Source organism: Terrapene carolina, unplaced genomic scaffold, assembly GCF_002925995.2.
Source record: "Terrapene carolina triunguis isolate 2854851 unplaced genomic scaffold, T_m_triunguis-2.0 Scaffold714, whole genome shotgun sequence".
NCBI lineage: Eukaryota > Metazoa > Chordata > Testudines > Emydidae > Terrapene > Terrapene triunguis.
Window position 1 is genome coordinate 19,803,512 of NW_020665065.1, and position 18,373 is coordinate 19,821,884.

The following is an 18,373-nucleotide window of genomic DNA, read 5'->3' on the forward strand; positions in this document are numbered from 1 at the left end:
GCCCCAACCCAGAGTTCCCTCACCATACCCAAACTTCTGCCCAGAGCTCACACCCCGCACCCCCCCACACCCCAGCCCAGAGCCCTTGAGAGCCAAACCCCCACACCTCCTCTTGCACCCCAACCCCAGTCAAGGTACCTCACTTTATTTTCATTTACTTCCTATTACTTATAATATGGGAGGATGAAGAATGAAAAAATGGGGGAGGGGGGGAAGCGATAGTCCTTTTCCTCCCCCCCCCCATGAAGCTGGTCGCTTTGGGAGCCACACTGCACAGCTTGTTAAAAATTAATAAATTGACAGAATGGGGCAAGGAGCCCAGGAGATAAAACAGCATTTGCACCAGGCCCTGGATTTAGCAGCAAAAAAGGAGCGATTGCTCTGCGCCCTCCTCAGGCAGCACAGAGCTGGGAGCTAGGAATGGGCACTGCTACCCTTTGCCAGAAAAGCGCCTCAAGGATGAAGATGGCAGAGGTCTCCTCACTCCCCAGCAGGGAGAGCGAAGTTATCCCCGTCTGCGCAGTCACGTCTTGGCGTCCATAGGGCCACTCTGGATAATCCCACAATACACCAGTGGGTGCAAGGGCACATCCTTGCTGCTATCACCCGGGATGCTCGCTCTGCCCCCATGCGTAATACTTCAACCCCAGCCCAAAGTAGCCAGAGCAGAGGCTTTGGGGGCACGGAGGGGCTGGGTCAGAGCATCCTCACCCCGCAAGAGAAGAGCCCTTGTGGTCCAGCTGGGCTAGCACTGGGCTTCCAGCCCCTTCAGCAGACATACTTCTCTTCCTAACAGCCTCCCATCACTCCCTCCCCACCCTTGCCAAGCACAGAGTTTAGGACTCTCCTTCAGGCACCATAGGAGAGGTCTCACCCATGGGCCAAACACTGACCCACATCACAGGCAGCCTCCTCTTGAATGGAGATGCCTCTCCTGGAGACTACGAGTCCCAGCATGCAATGCAGCATGGTTCAAAATTAGGGCTGTAGTGGTTGGCCGGTGAAGCTGCTTCTTTGCTCCTTTTCATTCCACAATTTTCATGTGTTTTTTTTTTTCAAAAATTTAAATTTTTTAAAAAGATTTTTTTCCCCTCACCCCCTTTGTGCTAGAGGAGAATGAGGGAAGTGGGGGCACCCCAATAAGCGATTTGGGGTTGTATTTCATTTAAAAAAACAAAAACAAAAAACTAAAAAAACTTGTAAACCAATTTTCCCCACAAGAATGCTCATTTTTGACAATGAGTCCATTTTGCTCCCCCCTCACCTCCCCCAAAATGTTTTTAAACTAGCTCTAAGAGACCCATTGCTGTACTCCTAACAGCAGCATCGTATTCGCATATTTAAACCCTGGGACGGGGGACAGAGCTCACCTGAACAAAAGGCCCACTCCTCGCAGGAGGGGACGGCTACAGCACCCAGAACGATGGGGCAAAAACTGTTTGAGACAAAAAACCCCCCCCCCCCCAATCTTTTTTTTTTTTTTTTTTTTTTAGGTCAGCCAGAGTATTTTGCAAATTTTTGGAGGTTTTTTGGTGACCAAAACAGTCAAAATTTGAATTGAAAAACCAATTTAAATAATTTCAATTTCATTTTCCAAAGTCTTGTGTTTGACCCAAAACAATTTTTTTTTGTTTTTAATTTTTAGTTTGCTGAAACTTTCAAACATTTTTATTGCAGATCAAAAATCAATATAACTTTAGATTAGATTTTTTTTGGTTTGGCTCCTGGACTAATAAAATAAAAAAGTAAATCCACTTATTTCCACAGCTCTAAATGAAAAACGGGGACAGGAGTGTAGGTGTTAGGGTCAAAACAAAGGACCTCAGCAAAGAACTCTGGACAATGCTGAATTACCTGTAGAATGAAGTGGGCTGTAGCCCACAAAAGCTTATGCTCAAATAAATTTGTTAGTCTCTAAGGTGCCACAAGTACTCCTGTTCTTTTTGCGGATACAGACTAACACGGCTGCTACTCTGAATCCTCTGGTAAGTTGCCCCTGAAGCCCTGAGCTGGCCACAGTCTGAACATCGCCCCCTAATAGAACAAATCCACACAACACTGCACATCTTGTCCTGTGTACTTAATTCTTTCCACACCACACACGGTTTTTCTTCCTTCTCTTGGCACTTTTATTTATTTTTTTAAAAAACGAAACAAGTTAGTCTTTCAGACTTTGCGCTGTACACAGAGATGATTTTTTGCTAAGTTTATTTTCTTCCAAGTGTGGTCACTTTAAAAACAGACAAATAAATAAAAAAATACTATTAAATAGCTGTATGTGGCTTTGGAAATGTGCCATGAGCCTCTAAAACATATGCACTCTAGGGGAGGAGTTTGTTTTGTAAATGACAGGGTTTTTTTGTTTGTTTGTAATATGCTAAGACTAAAATTCAGTGCAACAGATGCAACTACAGTGCAGGTAAGTTAACTATACAAAAGTCATTCATTCTATTGAACAAGCCTTTCAGTACAGTTTCTATAGCAACTATAAGTCTGTATCTGTACTTTGTTTACATTGTACAATGTGAATATAGTTCAAGAATATTTACAGTACTTTGCTTGTCAATCAGAAACACTATAACTTAATGTCCACTATTAACACCACTGAACAAATATATATATTTATAAATATCTTCCAGTCTATACACAAAGCAGGAAATGTATGTCTCCATTCAACTGATTAATTTCGGAGAGTCTCGGACGTACAGGGTAGTGACTGGGCTAGTGTTTGTATTGTCTCATCAGCCCGTTTATTTTGCCCAAAACTGGCTTTTGCGGCCTGTAAACATACCACTCCTGCTTCTCAGCTATACCTTCAGCGCAAGGGTTGCTTGTGGTGGGAGCAAAGCAAGACTGGATTTCAATTCTGGAGTGTTGGTTTGTTTTTAACAATGAGCCGAGGGGGCAGGTTGCTGCTGGTTTTTCAGTAGTGAGGCTTCCCTGCCCACATACACTGCAATTGACCTATAAGGCAAATATTGCCAGACTAAAAAAAAACCACAGTAGTTTTTAACTCTCCCCAAACCCCCCAAAAAACCCAACCCCCAAACAAAAACCTCACCCCACCCAAACTGTACCCATCTGACTCAGAGGAAATGATTCATCCAGGTGAGGGAAGTATATTCGTCTGGGGACAGGTTCAGAAGGACTGAGAAGCTGCCACTGGAGGTTCTAAATCCTGGGAGATGTGGTGGTGACCTCAGAAGGCAGGTCCCCCTAGGACTGTCCACGTATCACTACAGTACTACAGCCCTTTCAGAGCTTCTCCTGCGGCCCAGTTCAGGGGTAGCTACTGCTCAGAGTTGTAGAGGAACAGAACGAATCCATTAACATTACAATCCTTACCCACTTCCCCCCTAGTCTCCTCTTCCCCCAACCCACTGGGGGTTTGAAATTTTAGACTGTTCGAGACATTAAAAATCTGCTTTTTTAAATACTTAATAAAGCAACAGGCTTTCTTCAGTGATTAAAACCCTTGAAAGTATTGACCTTTAAAAACTTCTCGTTAAAGAACCTGTTGCTTCATTAATAAGGGAGCTGCCTCCAGCTCACAAAACTGGAGGTGGTTGGTTGGTTGAAAACATTAGTTGTAGTTTCTGAACCTATCATCTTTGAAATCCTGGACGTGAAACCAGCTAAAATTGTTCCTAGCAAATGTGTGTCAGTATACTGCTGGCCAACCAGGTGGCTGGTGGGGGACTCTGGAGATGGAACAAATGCACCCGACCCCCCACCCCCCAAATCCCTCCTGCCTGGTTTCTGTACAAGCATTAAAACACTCGGGAGAGAAGTTCAGCGGCTGGAGCAGAGGGACGAGCTGCTGGCTTGTTAGACCTGGGAGTCCGCTCCCAAGCTGTGGAACTCGTCGGGCGTCTTGTCGCTCTGGCTGGCACCGCCCTGGCGGAACCCGGAGGCGATCTCGTCGAAGGTCCGGCCCCTCGTCTCGGGCACCTTGAAGTAGGTGAAGATGAAGAAGGCGATCAGCAGCACCGTGAAGATGATGAAGACATATGGGCCGCAGAGTTGCTGAAAAGGAACAGCCAGGGAAGCGGTGAGGTGCCGACGGGCATTGGCACAGGGCTTGCCTGGTGTGGGGTGCTCAGAGGCACCACCCAGCTTGCCAGGCACTAGGTTACAAATTCTTAAGCAGCACCCACTGCCTCCTGATCTAGTAACTATTTCTATCCAGAGAGTGTAGAACACTCCTGAACCCGACCCCGGGCGAACTTTCCAACCCGTCCCTCCCAGTGCAGGGCAACAAACGGATCTGCCCCAGCTCTGCCTGTATGATGGAGCTAGGCAGCTTTGTACCTAGAGGGCCATGTACAGAGCTGCTCCTGGGGTTAGAAAGGCACCAGCAGCAGCCTCAGCTCAGTCTCAGTCGCTTCCTCTTGCATCTCCTCCACCCAAGTAGCTTGGGGAGCTCCCTCGTTCAGAGCGAAGTCTGAAGCTGTGCTGAACATGAGCCTCATGCTCTCACAGGGCCCTGGTCAAACCCATTCGTGTAGAAAGCAGGAGATTTTCCTGGCCGAGCAGTGTTGAGCTGTTCGGGTTGGGTGGGCCCTTTCACAGTGTCTTTGTACCATTCATTGTGAGTGAAACTCAGCTCCGGGCATGGAGCCAGCACATGGCTGAGGCACCCCTGAAGCCTTTGAGGCACTGGGCAGAGGCAGAGCCGTGCCAGACTCCTGCTGGGGAAAATACACATGGGTCTTTCTGGTTAGCTTGCATAGGAGGCGGCGGCAGGGTCGTGTGGTGGGCACTGCTGGGGGCTCCGAAGAGCTGGGTGCTATCCCTGGCTCTGCTACAAGTCCTTTAGTCTCCCTGGGCCGTACTTTGTCTGTACAACAGGGATAAGGATACTGACTTTCCTTTGCATGGGGCTTGCAAGAGATCCATGAGACAGTCCTACTTGGCTAGCGTCATCCAACGCGCTGCTGCTCATTCGGTCTTTACAGAAAGCCAAGGAACCAAACTGAGCCAGGCTGTAAGCAGCTGGACGTCCTCTAGAGCTCCCGGGGGGCAGAACCCACTGACACCAGGCTAAGTCTGAACTCCTGGATGCTCATCAGTCTCGGTCGTACTCGCTCACCCCTGCGCTGCCCCAGCAGGTGTCTGCATCCATTAGAGCTTCCTTCTCTAGCCATTTGCCAGCCTGTCTGGCTGCAGAGAGAGATGGGCCCAAGCCCCAGTGCAGATGTGGAGGCAGGGAAATCCTGCGAGTGGCTCAAAGCAGCCCCATCTCCTCAGCACTCGCAGAGCTGGAGGAGAGGCAGGGCAGGGGAATTACCTCCACATACTGGAAGCCCATGCCCACGATGAAGTTGGAGGTCCAATTGGACAAGCCGGCGACGGCGAAGGCGGCAGGACGAGGGCCTTGGCTGAACAATTCTGCCACGATAAACCAAGGGATGGGGCCCGGGCCAATCTCAAAGAAAGCCACAAACCCAAAGATGGCAATGATGCTGACGTAGGACATCCAGGCCATTTGGTCCTAGGACAGGGAAAGAGCGAAGAGCGTTATTTGCTTCAAACGTACGTGGACCCTGCATCTCTGGTACAACCGTATTCCAGGGGCACCGGAACGGGTGTGAGGGGCAGGGGGCTTTGGCCCCACCACTTTTAGGAAGCTTCCGCCACTCCTACCGTATTCCTTTGACAAATGATCTCAAGGGGCTTCACTTCAGTGCTGGGCGAGCCTGGCGGCAGGTGTCTTGCGGCGCCAGGGCCTTGAAGCAAGGAGCACGGCCATCCCAGGAGCCAGCGCTCTCCAGAATTATGACCCCATGGAGGAAGAGTTTCTTGAAATGACACCAGGGATTCAGGCAGCGCTGATTGGCCAACAATGTGACATCATCCCTGCAAGGTCTCCCTTTCCACCAGCCCTCAGAGTAACCACCCCCTGGGGCTGATGAGTGCTCAGTGCCCCACCCCCTCCTTTCCTTGGGTTACTCAGGAGGTGTCTCCAGGTGGCCCCAAACCGGTTACTCTGAACTCGGCGCACTCACTCACCAGCAGCACCAGGGCGATGGTCATGAGCACTGCGCAGCCAGCCATCCCAGCCAGGCCAACGAGGTGCAGAGTCCTGCGCCCGGCTCGCTCCACCACAAAGAGCTGTCAGACAGAGGGAGGCAAGCACTGTTCAGCACATCAGACCCACGTCCTGCCCCACCAATACCCCTCCCTGGGGAACACGCTCATGCTCTCTAACCTGACTGCAGCCCCACCTTGGGCGTCCAACAAGGGGCAAAGTCAGTCACCCTATAAAAGGCACCCAAGCAACTTAATGTGAGCTAGGTAAAAATTGGCCATGCCATGGCGATGCCAGGGTGCCTACAATGTGATGGAGCCCAGGGAAGCAGGAAGCAGCTGGTCTGTTGGAGGGGGAGGAGCCGTGCTTCAGCAGGAGGCTCGTGGAAATGGGTGAGCAGACAGGAGGGAGGAGAGGAGATTGGCTGGATCAGAGTCTAGCACTAAGGACATTTGCTTTTTATTGCTCTAGCCAAGCAGCGTCTAAGGCAGAGGAGGGCAAACTACGGCCCGCGGGACCCTCCTGCCCAGCCCCTGAGGCTCGCCCCCGGCCCCTCCCCCGCAGCCTCAGCTCACTGCACCGCTGGCGCAATGCTCTGGGTGGCGGGGCTGCGAGCTCCTGGGGCAGCGCAGCTGCCGAGCCGGGGCGCCTGACCTGGTCTCTGTGCTGTGCGGAGCGCGGCTGGCTCCAGCCAGGCAGCACGGCTGCGTGTCCTGATGCTCTGGGCAGCACGGTAAGGGGGTAGGGAGCAGAGGGGGTTGGATAGAGGGCAGGGGAGTTTGGGGGGGTGGATAGGGGTCGGGGCAGTCAGAGGGCAGGGAACAGCGGGGGTTGAATGGAGGCAAGGGTCCCAGGGGGGCAGTCAGGAAGGAGGGGGGGGTTGGATGGGGCGGTGGGGGGTAGTCAGGGGCAGGGGTTCTGGGGGTGGTCAGGGGACGGGGGTGGGGGGGAGATGGGGTAGGGGTCCCAGGGTGGGTCTCTCAGGGAACAGGGGGGGTTAGATGGGGCAGGAGTCCCGGGGGTGGGGGGGGGGGCACGGGAGGGGGGGGGAAGGAGGGGGGGGGGGGGGGGTGTTCGGATAATTTCCAAAACCCGATGAGGCCCTCAGGCCAAAAAGTTTGCCCGCCCCAGTCTAAGGCAGCGGTTCCCAAACTGTGGGCCGGACCCCAAAGTGGGTCACAACCCTATTTTAAATGGGTTGCGAAGGCTGGCATTAGACTTGCTGAGGCCCGTGGCTGAAGCCCAAGCCCCACTGCCTGGGGCAGTGGGGTTTGGGCTTCGCCCCCCGCCCCTCCCCTGGGGTGGTGGAGCTCGGGCAAGCTCAGGCTTTGGTCATGTAGTAATTTTGGTTGTCAGAAGGGAGCCGCAGTGCAATGAAGTTGGAGAACCCCTGATCTGAGGCATTAAACAGAGCCAGAGGCCAATGTTCTAATCCCAGCGCTGCTGCTGTTTCATTCCATAGCCTTGGGTAAGTCACTCGTGGCCCAATTTTCAGAGGCACTAATGCCAGTGGGACCTGCAGGGCTCGACATCTCTAACGAGGCTGCCATTACACTGTGCCTCAGTTTCTCCAGCTGTGAAATGGGGGACGTTCCTCACCACATTTGGCGAAGTGTTCGGAGATCAACGGAGGAGTGCTAGAGCAGCGTGAAGTATCATCACATTTGGGTATGTGTTTATCTAATGGGGCCTTGCTCACAGCCATATCCACACACATTAGCACTGGCCCCAATCCTGCAAGGATGTACAGACAGGCAGTGGGAAGGAAGACTATTCAGCAGACACTCACCGAGACAACCGTGAAAGCTGTGTTCACCACCCCGGAGCCTATGGTGGCGTAGACGGGCTGCTCCACGCCCGACTTTTCAAAGATGCTGGTAGAATAGTAGAAGACCTACAAAACAAAGCAACACGCCATGAACAAGCTTTGCAGATCCCAGCCTGAGACGTCTCTGAGCATCTACAGGCACAGCAGGACTTCAAACCGTCTGACCAATGCCATTCATGGGGGTGGGGGGGGGGGGGGAGGTGTATATAGAACACCACAGGGCTTGGTTGTGGTGTTCAGCACAGCCCTGTGTGTGTGGAGCGTTGGGCAAAGCTGCACCAATGGGAGGCATTGTGGCCAAGTGGGCAGGGCACTGGCCCCAGGGTTCCATTCTGAGTGGGACCCTGGATGTGGCACTGTGGGTGGAGAGCTCACTGCCCTCCCCTCCTGGTACAGCCCCGTGAGATTCCCCGAGGCCGGTACTCGGCAGTTCTGCACTCACCGCATTGATCCCCGAGAGCTGCTGAGACAGCTGCAGCACAATGGCAATGAGGATCGGCTGCTGATACAAAGGGGAGCGGAAGAGCTCCAGTATTGTGACCTTCTTCTCCCTCATCATCTGCCGGCTCTCTTCCTTCATCTCCTGCAGGTCGCTGCTGACGTCCGTCGTCCCTCTGAGCTTCTTCAGGACTGAGGGGAAGGAGGTGGAGAGGTGAGGAACGCTCAAGGGCGCAGGCCCTGCACGGCCTTTTCCCGGGCAGGGGCAGCCAACTCACCACTCTTGGCTTTGTTCTCCTCATTGCGATTGATTAGGAGGAACCGGGGGCTCTCGGGGGCGAAGGGCAGGATGATACATTGCAGCAAGGAAGGGACAAAGGTGAAGCCCAGCAGGAGCGGCCAGAGCGACTCGTTCCCCATGATCAAGTCCATCCCAAACACCTGTGGAGAGACAGCGAGCTCAGCCCTTCCTGCGTCACAGCCAGGGGGTAAGGCCAGTTTCTCTAGTCCACTGGGTCTCAAACTTCCGTACTGGTGACCCCTTTCACATAGCAAGCCTCTGAGTGCGGCCCCCCTTAAAAATTAAAACCACTTCTTTACATATTTAACACCATTATAACTGCTGGAGGCAAAGCGAGGTTTGGGGTGGAGGCTGGCAGGTCACGACCCCCCATGTAATAGCCTCATGCCCCCCGAGGGGTCCCAAACCCCAGTTTGAGAACCCCTGCTCTAATCCAACCTCCACTGTATCACCTGCACACTAAACCCAACAACCGATGGGCAGGGACTGAACCTGACATGTCTGGATCTGAAACCGTGCGCCTCTACTGCCTGAGCGAACGGAGCAGGCCGAGGGTTGGAGGCAGCAGCAGACTCAAACCTCATTAGGTGGCCAGCAGGGAGAGAAAGCTACACTGCGTTAGAGACAATACTGTCCCACCAGCTCCTGCTCTTCCCGCCTGAGCCATGCCATGAATGCAGGAACCGTGGACAATCAGACAAAGGATAAGGTAGATCACATAGGTCTGCAGGACCAGCATGAGAACCTGGGAATTACAGCACCAGGATCACAGCCCTAGGTCTAGATCTCTCGCCCTCTCTGTGCACAGCCACTAGAGAACATCACAGGCCAAGCCAGCACACCGTACAGCACCAGACCCCAGTCTCTCTAGAGGAGCCAGACCACACAGGATAATTGAGCATCTTCAGTCCCCATGGATACCAGACCACAATGAGATGATGTGTACAGTGGACCTCATGAGCACCAAACCTAGATCTGCCCATTATACATTAGCCCCTCAAGAACAAGGCCCCATTGTATTAGATGCTGCACAGACACCCCACAATGAGCGCACAATCGACAGTCACGGGGACAGTCATTATAACCATTCTATAGGTGAGGAACAAGCACAGAGAGATTACAAGACTTGCCCAAGTCACGCAGCAAGTCACTAGCAGAGCTCAGAACGGAACCCAGAGCTCCTGAATCCCAATCCAGCGCCCTGGCCCCAGATAACCCTTTGTCTCCCAAAGCACCTCAGACAGCTCCAATCAGTGTAAACTCACCAACTGGTCAATGCAACGTTAAAAACAAAGGCAGGAAACCAGATGAATTCTTGAGAAACGGACCATTTGTCAGCATACCAGGGACTGGCCAATGCAGCAGCAGGTGCCTTGGAGAACAACTCACCTGTGCGATGAGGATGCCCACGACTATGCCGAGCTGGTGGACCGTTCCAAGAGCCCCTCTCAGTGCCGTCGGAGACACCTCACCCACATACATGGGCACGAAGCCAGTGGTGAGGCCAGAATACAACCCGACGATGAAGCGGCCCAGGATCAACATCTCGAAGGAATAAGCCACCTTGGAGAACCCCATCAGGATGGCCGCCAGGAAGGCGAGACTGTTTGACATCAGCATGGAGTTCCGTCTGGGGAGGCAAAGACAGGGAGATCAGGACCAGCTGTACCAATGCTGCATCCAAGAGGCACTGGGAAAAAATCACATAAGCCCAAAACAACATAAGATTTAATTCTTGGTAGAAAGAAAAGAGGAAGGTTTCCAAAGCCTAATCGTGGAAAGAGAATCAGTGACACAGGCAATAGGTGCAGAACATGTGAACGAGAACCAAATGGAATAAAGAAGTAGAAAATGAAACACACAAAGCAGTTTCCAGTGTCCAAGCTGCATGAAATACAAAAAATTATAAACAACGGATGGGTGAAAACTCGACTTGGTTTTCAAATACTTTGTTGCAAAAGATCTGAGGCTAGGGTTGCCAACTTTCTACTCGCACAAAACTGAACACCCTTGCCCTGCCTCTCCCCTGAGGCCCCGCCCATGGCCCACCTCTTCTGAGGCCCCACCTCCTGTTCACTTCATTCCCCTGTCGCTCGCACTCACCACCCTCACTCACGGGGCTGGGTCAGGGGGCTCCTGGGTGGGGCCAGAAATGAGTTCAGAGTGCAGGAGGGGGCCCCTGGCTGAGGCAGTGGGTTGGAATGCGAGGGGGGTGAGGGGTCCGGCTGGGGGTGAGGGCTCTGGTGTGGGGCCAGGGATGAGAGTTTTGGGGTGCAGGAGGGGGCTCTGGGCTGAGAGGTGGAGCCAAGGGGTTCCGAGTATGGGAGAGGGCTCTGTGCTGAGGCAGGGGGTTGGGGTGTGGAGGAGGTATGGGCTGGGGCTGTGTGTTCCAGGATGGGACCAGAAATGAGGGGTTCGGGTGCGGGAGGGGGCTCTGGGCTGGGGCGGGGGTGCGAGGGCTCTGGCTGGGGGTGCAGACTGGGATGGGGCTGGGGATGAGGGGTTTGGGGTGCAGAAGGGTACTCTGGGCTGGGATTGAGGGGTTCAGAGGGCAGGGGGGCAATCAGGGCTGGGGCAGGATGTTGGGGGGCACTCAGGGGTGCAGGCTCCGGGCAGCGCTTACCTCAAGCAGCTCCCAGAAGCAACAGCATGTCCCGCCTCCAGCTCCTATGGTGAGGCACGGCCAGGTGGCTCTGCACGCTGCCCCGTCCACAGGCGCCGCCCCTGCAGGTCCCATTAGCTGCAGTTCCTGGCCAACGGGAGCTGCAGGGGCAGTGCTTGGGTGGAGCCCCCTAGCTGCCCCTACGCGTAGGAGCTGGAGGGAGACATGCTGCTGCTTCCGGGAGCCGCGCAGAGGGTAGCAGGGAGCCTGCCAGCCCCGCTGTATAGTGCCGCCAACTGGGCAGTCACTGGCCCAGTCAGCGGTGCTGACCGGAGCCACCAGGATCTCTTTTTGACCGGGTGTTCAGGGCAAAAACCAGACACCTGGTCACCCTCTCCGAGGCCGGAGCCACCCACCAAACAAGGCCTAACACCAGCGTGGGGTAATGATTAAGCTCATGAGCCTTCACACAAAGTATGAGCAAAACGCTCCAAGCAGCTGTGATGAATGGAGACACTGGGTCTGGTCATGAAGGGAGAGATGAAATTCTCCTTTGACAGCAAGCGGCAACCTGAGGACCCAAGAACAATAAGAACATAAGAATGGCCCTATTGGGTCAGACCAAGGGTCCATCTAGCCCAGTATCCTGTCTTCCAACAGTGGCCAGTACCAGGTGCCCCAGAGGGAATGAACAGAACAGGGAATCATCAAGTGATCCATCCCATTTGTCCATTCTGGCAAACAGAGGCTAGGGACACCATTCCTGCCCAGCGTGGCTGATAGCAATTGATGGACCTATCCTCCATGAACTTATCTAGTGCTTTTTTTGAACGCTGTTATGGTCTTGGCCTTCACAACATCCTCTGGCAAGGAGTTCCACAGGTTGACTGTGTTGTGTGAATAAATACTGCCTTTTATTTGTTTTAAACCTGCTGCCTATTAATTTCATTTGGTGACCCCTAGTTCTTGTGTTATGAGTAGTAGTAAACAACACTTCCTGATCTACTTTCTCAATGAAGCTTTGTTTGACAGGAGTGTGCACGCAGAGCTGGAGAGGCCAATAGAGAGACTCTATGGGACATGGAGATTACACGCGTTTGGCCCATGTGGAGCAGCCCCGGCTCCAGGTTCCCCATCTTCTCAGAAGAGCGAGTGGGGTAGAGCTGCCTGAGTGCAGCTGGGTGGTTTTATGGGTAAAGCCATGGCTTAGGACTCAAGAGCTCTGTGCTCCGTTCCTGCCTCTCTGAGGCTGTGGGTAAGTCAATGAATTCTGCTGTCCCTCAGGACTCGCTCCATAGTGCCCACTGTCTGCTGGGCGTTTTCCAGACATCGAAGAAGGGCGGCCCTTGCTCTGGAGACAGAGGAAAGGGAACAGCCACAGGCAGCCGATACACAAATCAGTTCACGGTAGGCAGCACAGCCGAAGAGGGACTGAAACACAGCAGAGCAGTGGCCTTGTGGATGAGCTCATGGAGTTGGTACCATGCATGGTGGGGCATGACGGAAAAGGCAGAGGTGCCTGGGGGGGAGCTGACAGAGGTGAGCAAGTCTGGGAATGCTGGCGGAGTGGGGGAAGGGAGGGAGGATGAGGCGGCAGGGGCAGAGTTATGCAGTGACAAGAAGCTTAGATCTGATGAGGAGCCAGTGGAGGGATTTCAAGAGGATTCCGATGTGATGAAATTAACAGACAAGGAAGAGGATTTAAGAGGCTGCCTTTTATACAGCCTGATGGAGGTGATGGTGTGCCCGCTTGGGAGGCCAGAGGACGACGGTACGGGAGGCACGGGGGGATAATGGTATCGCCCTACCACTTGGGGGAGCTGACTGAGATGTACCCAGATACTAAGGTGATGGGCCCCCACCAGCCCCAGGATGGACAGAGCAGTTCCAGCACACACGGTACTTACCGGCCAAAGCGATTGACGAACAGCCCAACGGAGAAAGACCCAACCATTCCCCCAACGGAGAATATGGCAACGGAGAGGGACCACAGGGTGGTGAGGGTGCCAGCGGTGATCGGCTCCTCATAGCGAGTTAGCCACGTCTGGTTGTAGAACTCTTCAATCACCTGCATCGGGGTAGAGGGAAATCCAATCAGTTAGGGACAGACCCAGGTTCACACCAAATGACATTCACCCTGCTCATAGGCCCCGCATGATGCCTAGACAACAATGAAGTCTCACTCCTCGCCCATTATCTGCACAGATCCACCCACACTCTGTGCTGAAACTTTATAGAGATTTTACACATTAAGCTCCCGCCCCAAACAGAGACTCCTTAATATGGGATAGTCCAGCTAGAATTAACCAGACATTTATCTACCTACGGTTCTTATCCGGCTCTCCTCACTGTAGCAGCTGAGGATCTCACAATCCTTAATGTATTTATCCTCACACACCCCTGAGGCAGGGCAGGGCTATTATCTCCATTGATCAGTGGGGAAACTGTGGCACATAATACAAGCAACTTGCCCAAGGTCACACAGGAAAGCTGTGGGAATTGAACTGGAGTCTAAGTCCCAGGCCAATGTCCATAAGCACTCAACCATCTAGCCTCTCACAAGCTCAGAGAGTTCCCAGACCTGGCAGCCAGACAGGGCCATCCTTAGACATATGCAGCTGCGTAGGGCACCTGAAAATTTGGGGCACCCCTGGGTCTTAGTGTCCACCCTCCCGGCTCTTCCTATCCCTGTTCTGACCCTTCCTGCAGGCTCCAACAACTAGCTGCTGCAGCCTGGTGAGTCCTCCTCTGGAGGGGATCTAATAACTTAGAAGTGAAAAAGCCTCCAGCCTGCCAGGCCTATTAGCACAACATTGAAACTGTTGAAGAGCCAGTCAAGGGGTAATGAAGCCATTTGCCAACCCCCAGGTTTCTGAATTTACTGACAAAACCAGTTGTGCGTCACTGTCATATTTACTCAGAACATGTCAGTCCACAGGCCCTTAGTTTAAAATTTGCTTTAAAAATATTTCATCAGTGTGTTGCTGAAGATTATAAAATCACATCTCTAAAAAATCCTTGCATACATTTTTAGATGCACAATCTGAGTATTAATCTTTAGCTTTAAATGCTTGGCTCTTCAGACAATAGTTTTTTAAATAAATCCTTCAAAAGACCACCCTTATCTAAAATACACATTTTAATTTTAATGACTATAGTACAAAAAACTTGCTTCCAAAGTCTTCCTGTCCATCCCTTTCTCCCTTCACCCCTTGTTGAAGAGAGCCCTTAAAGGGACAACACCCCTTTCCTGCTAGATAGCTAGACAAACATGTTTCTCTTTCTTTTTCTTCTGACTACTTGATGAACTAGTTTTAAGAGAACCCTCCAGCAAAATCAGTACCTTAGTAAGATAAAACCATTTGTTGTGCCTAAAATCTTTGGAACATTTCTTAAAGTTGGTGAAATTTCATAAACATGTCTATTGTTACGGAGATCACACAAAGTAAATTAGTTTCCCTTTTTCTAAAAGCAATGAACATTGTTTTGAACACACTAAACCTCGGTGACTGATTAATTTAAAATAGTGTCTTTGTTTCAGTGAGTTAAATATGTAGTAATCTGGAATGATAACTTTATGATGCTAAAGAGTACATTTAAAATAGAAAATCAGCTTAGAAATACTGATTAAGAAAATGTAAAACAGAGAAGAGCTGCATCATGTATTCCATAATATTTAATGTTGTATTCAGCAGGACAGCTGACTTGCCCTTACTATGAAGTTTTTGCAAATAAATCTCTGACAAACTTCAGGGTGTATCAAAAAACCTGTGACTGAAATTTTTTATTCCCAAATTTAGTGCTTTTAATTAGGTACCTTCTGCATGTCCAGTCTTCGCCATCTGGCATGCAGTGGAAAACATGCGCCATTTTCTTTAGAAAGACATTGCAGAAAAGTGGGTTTTTTTCCAAATGTCATTTGCTTCATTTGGGTTCAGGGATTTGGCTGGAAGGGGGTGAGCAGGGAGGGGGAGGGAAGAGGAGGGAGACAGTGGGGAGAGGGCGGGGCCTGGGCAGAGCAGGGGTGGAGTATGGGCGGGGTCACAGGCAGAAGAGGTGGGCTGGGGAGCTAGCCTCCCCAAGCGGCAGCTTCACCCTCTGCCCATGACAGCAGGTAAGAGCGGGTTGGCTCCTGCACGCCCAGCACGCGCTGCAGTGTCCTTAGGCAGGGGCCGTATTCAGAGCCGAATGCGCTGGTGCTGTGCATTCTGCGTGAGGGAGAGGGTACGGGGGTCTCTGCGGGGAACTGTGACTCTCCGCCGCTGTGAGGTATCCTTAGCTGCCTCGTCCCTCCGCCCCCGGGCTGCGAGCCTAGGCTGCCGTCGGGCATAGGGGCACCAGTTTAATACTGTGTAGGGCCCCATAAATCCTAAGGACGGCCCTGCAGCCAGACCCAGGAATATGCCAAAGCCAAGTGCAGTGCTTTCCAAATGGAGCGAATAACTTAGCTCCCTTGTTATCTCCAACACTGAATCGATATCTGACATGCAGCATGTGCTGGGGTGAGACACAAAACCCAGGCTCTAACCACATGGCACTTTTCACAAGAGTTGGGGTGGGGAACCTGGCAGCCCCTTTTTGGGTAACTGTCTTCTGCCTCTTTAAATTCCCCCTCCCATTTCAATGGAGACAAGATTCTCCTTGCCATGCTGCGTTACTGGGCACTGTTGCCATGTTCCTCCCCACAAATGGCTGCATCTCAGTGGAGAGTGAAGCAACCACTGCATACACAGTCTGTACAGATACTATGGTAATGCGTGCCAGTGCAGGAACCTCAGAGAGACCAGATACGATGTACTGCGATCCTCTGGGAACGCACTATAGCGCTGCGAAGTATTCTCACCCCCGTTACTCAGGTGAACCACTGTGCCTACCCTGAGCCTGCTCCCGCTCAGTAACAGAAGCGGGGAGCTCTCCCTGGCTATTAATTTACTGTCCAGTCGCTAGGGCTGTCCCTTTCCTCCCATCCCCATGGACACTCTGTTCCGGTTTGGATTTCATCTGCAGGGACAAATGCCACGAATTCCCAGGCCTCACCTACAGGCTACTTTGCTTCACCCCAGACTTGGACCATATGCCTCAGTCACACAGCTTGGCTCGTGTCTTCCTCAGTCACAAGCTGCTATGTCACAGAGCTCACCCCCCTGCGGGCACGAGGCTGGACTCTCCTTTTAAACCAATGACACTTTTCCTCCACTAGATGGGAGTCACCAAACCCGTTCCCCACAGGTCAGGCCGGCATTCCCATAGTGCCACTGGGAGGAAACTGCCTGCAAAGAAATGTGGCCAGACAAGTTGTGATCTCACCCTAGTGACAGTCAACAAAACCACAGGACCTCTGAAATTGCCTCCTTGCTGTGCCTGCAGGGAAGAAGAGGCTCACCCCAGGCCAGAGCCAGGCAGGAATGTGAATGCAGAGAAAGGAGATGTTTACTAATGGGAAGGTGAATTGCCCAGGGGTCTGCATGGCATAACCTGAAATCTCAGGGAGTCTCTTGGGTGGGTGGAGCTGGGGAGAGAGAGAAGGGCGAGGTGCCCAACACTTGGCAGAATGGCAGCAGGTTGATCAATTACATCCCTGATCCCAAGGGGGGTTAAGTGGGGCAGATGGTCACCGTGTTGGGAGGGGAGGGAAGAGGGGAGGCCCTCTCTAGGTTTGGCTAAACACCTTGAGTTGCTTTGCTGGTTCTCCCCATTATTTTAGTTTTTAAATGTATGTTTGCCGTACCAAGGCTGGGGCCTTGCTTGCCGGGTTGGTTTGATGGAGGGCAAAAACCACAAAGGTAGAAATTGATTTTTAAATCTAAATCCTTTATTTTCTCTCCATTTTATACTCTTCGGCACCTCCATACGTTTGAGGGCCTGGGCCTCTCCGATTACTTTTCACAGCTCCCCCCCCCCCCCCCCCCCCACAATTAGTCTCCCTAGGGGTTTTCTACACTAACAGGGAAGAGAAAAACTTTTTAAAAGAGGAAACGGTGTTTGTGGAACTACAAAGATTGCCAGCAGGACTCCGAAGCAGGCACAGCAAATGTAACTAGGGTCATTTTTGAAGTAGACTAGATTTCAAGTGGACAGTGTCCCTTTAAAAATCAGACTGAAAAAGTCAGAAACTGGATTTTATTGCTCTTCTCAAACAGAGGGAAAGAACCCCCCCCAGGGAACAAATTTGATTCCAATGATAAGACACTGGATCTTTCACTGGATTTCAGCCTACAAAGATATTTCTTCTGAAAGTGCCATACCAGCTGAAAAACAGCCCCCCAACCTGAAGCAAATACTCACCAGCAACTACACACCACAGAAACACTAACCCAGAAACCAACCCCTGTAACAAACCCCACTGCCTTCTCTGTCCCCATATCTACTCTAGTGACACCATCATAGGACCCAAATAAATCTGTTGGTCTTTAAGGTGCCACCAGACTCCTCGTTGTTTTTGTGGACACAGACTAACACGGCTACCCCTCTGATACAGGGTTCTAATGGAAGTACAGGTGCACGTCTGTGCAAGAGCCCGTTTCATTATCACATGTTCACAATCTCCCCTTCCGTGCATTTAATTGTACTTATCCATTATGGACCTGATCCAATGCTCCCATTGACTTCAATGGACTCTGTGTAATTACAAATAGATTGCAACAGGCCAGTCTGGAAACAGTTTCGTCTCTCCTGCCTCTGGCAAGGTCTGAGTTCAGGTTCTGCGCTTCCCCTCCTGCAGCTGCCAAGAAGCTAAACCGCAAACAGCTTAAGGCATAGGAGGAAGGCGTGGGCTGTTCTAGTTCAGAGGGGCTGCTCAGACCTGGCAGGAGAGACATTAGAAATACTTTGGAGAGAGAATTGAGGAAAACTGGGATGTAATTTGAGATCCCAGTGACCTCTGACCTGCATCAGAGTTTGGGCTATTCCAAACCCTGCTGCCATGTTAGGAGGAAGCGCTAGGCTTAACAGCGGAAGACACCGCCTGACTGATCTATTAAAGGGTGAAAGCCCCTACTCCATGCAGCATGATACTTGACACAAGGCATGGGGAAATGTACGGCAGTGGCAATCCTGCACTCACTGCTAGGAGGTTGGGGGTGGGCTATGAAGTGGTTGAAGTTTGGCAGAAAATACTGTGGCAGGTGTGTGTGTGTGTGTGTGTGTGTGTGTGTGTGTGTGTGTGTGTGTGTG

General features: G+C 51.9%; 1 protein-coding gene across 1 annotated transcript in view; it reads right to left on the reverse strand.

Annotated features, from left to right (window-relative positions):
- Positions 1–3,742: 3,742 nt before the first annotated feature.
- SLC2A1 (solute carrier family 2 member 1) overlaps positions 3,743–18,373 on the reverse strand; it is a 37,821-nt gene continuing 23,190 nt past the window's right edge. The window contains exons 3-10 of the mRNA XM_026660068.2: positions 13,108–13,268; positions 9,988–10,228; positions 8,576–8,738; positions 8,302–8,489; positions 7,821–7,925; positions 6,013–6,114; positions 5,291–5,494; positions 3,743–4,026 (exon numbers count right to left, since the gene is read on the reverse strand). Coding sequence (XP_026515853.1) covers positions 3,829–4,026; positions 5,291–5,494; positions 6,013–6,114; positions 7,821–7,925; positions 8,302–8,489; positions 8,576–8,738; positions 9,988–10,228; positions 13,108–13,268 — 1,362 coding nt within the window. The 3' untranslated portion in view covers positions 3,743–3,828. The remainder of the gene's footprint in view (positions 4,027–5,290; positions 5,495–6,012; positions 6,115–7,820; positions 7,926–8,301; positions 8,490–8,575; positions 8,739–9,987; positions 10,229–13,107; positions 13,269–18,373) is intronic.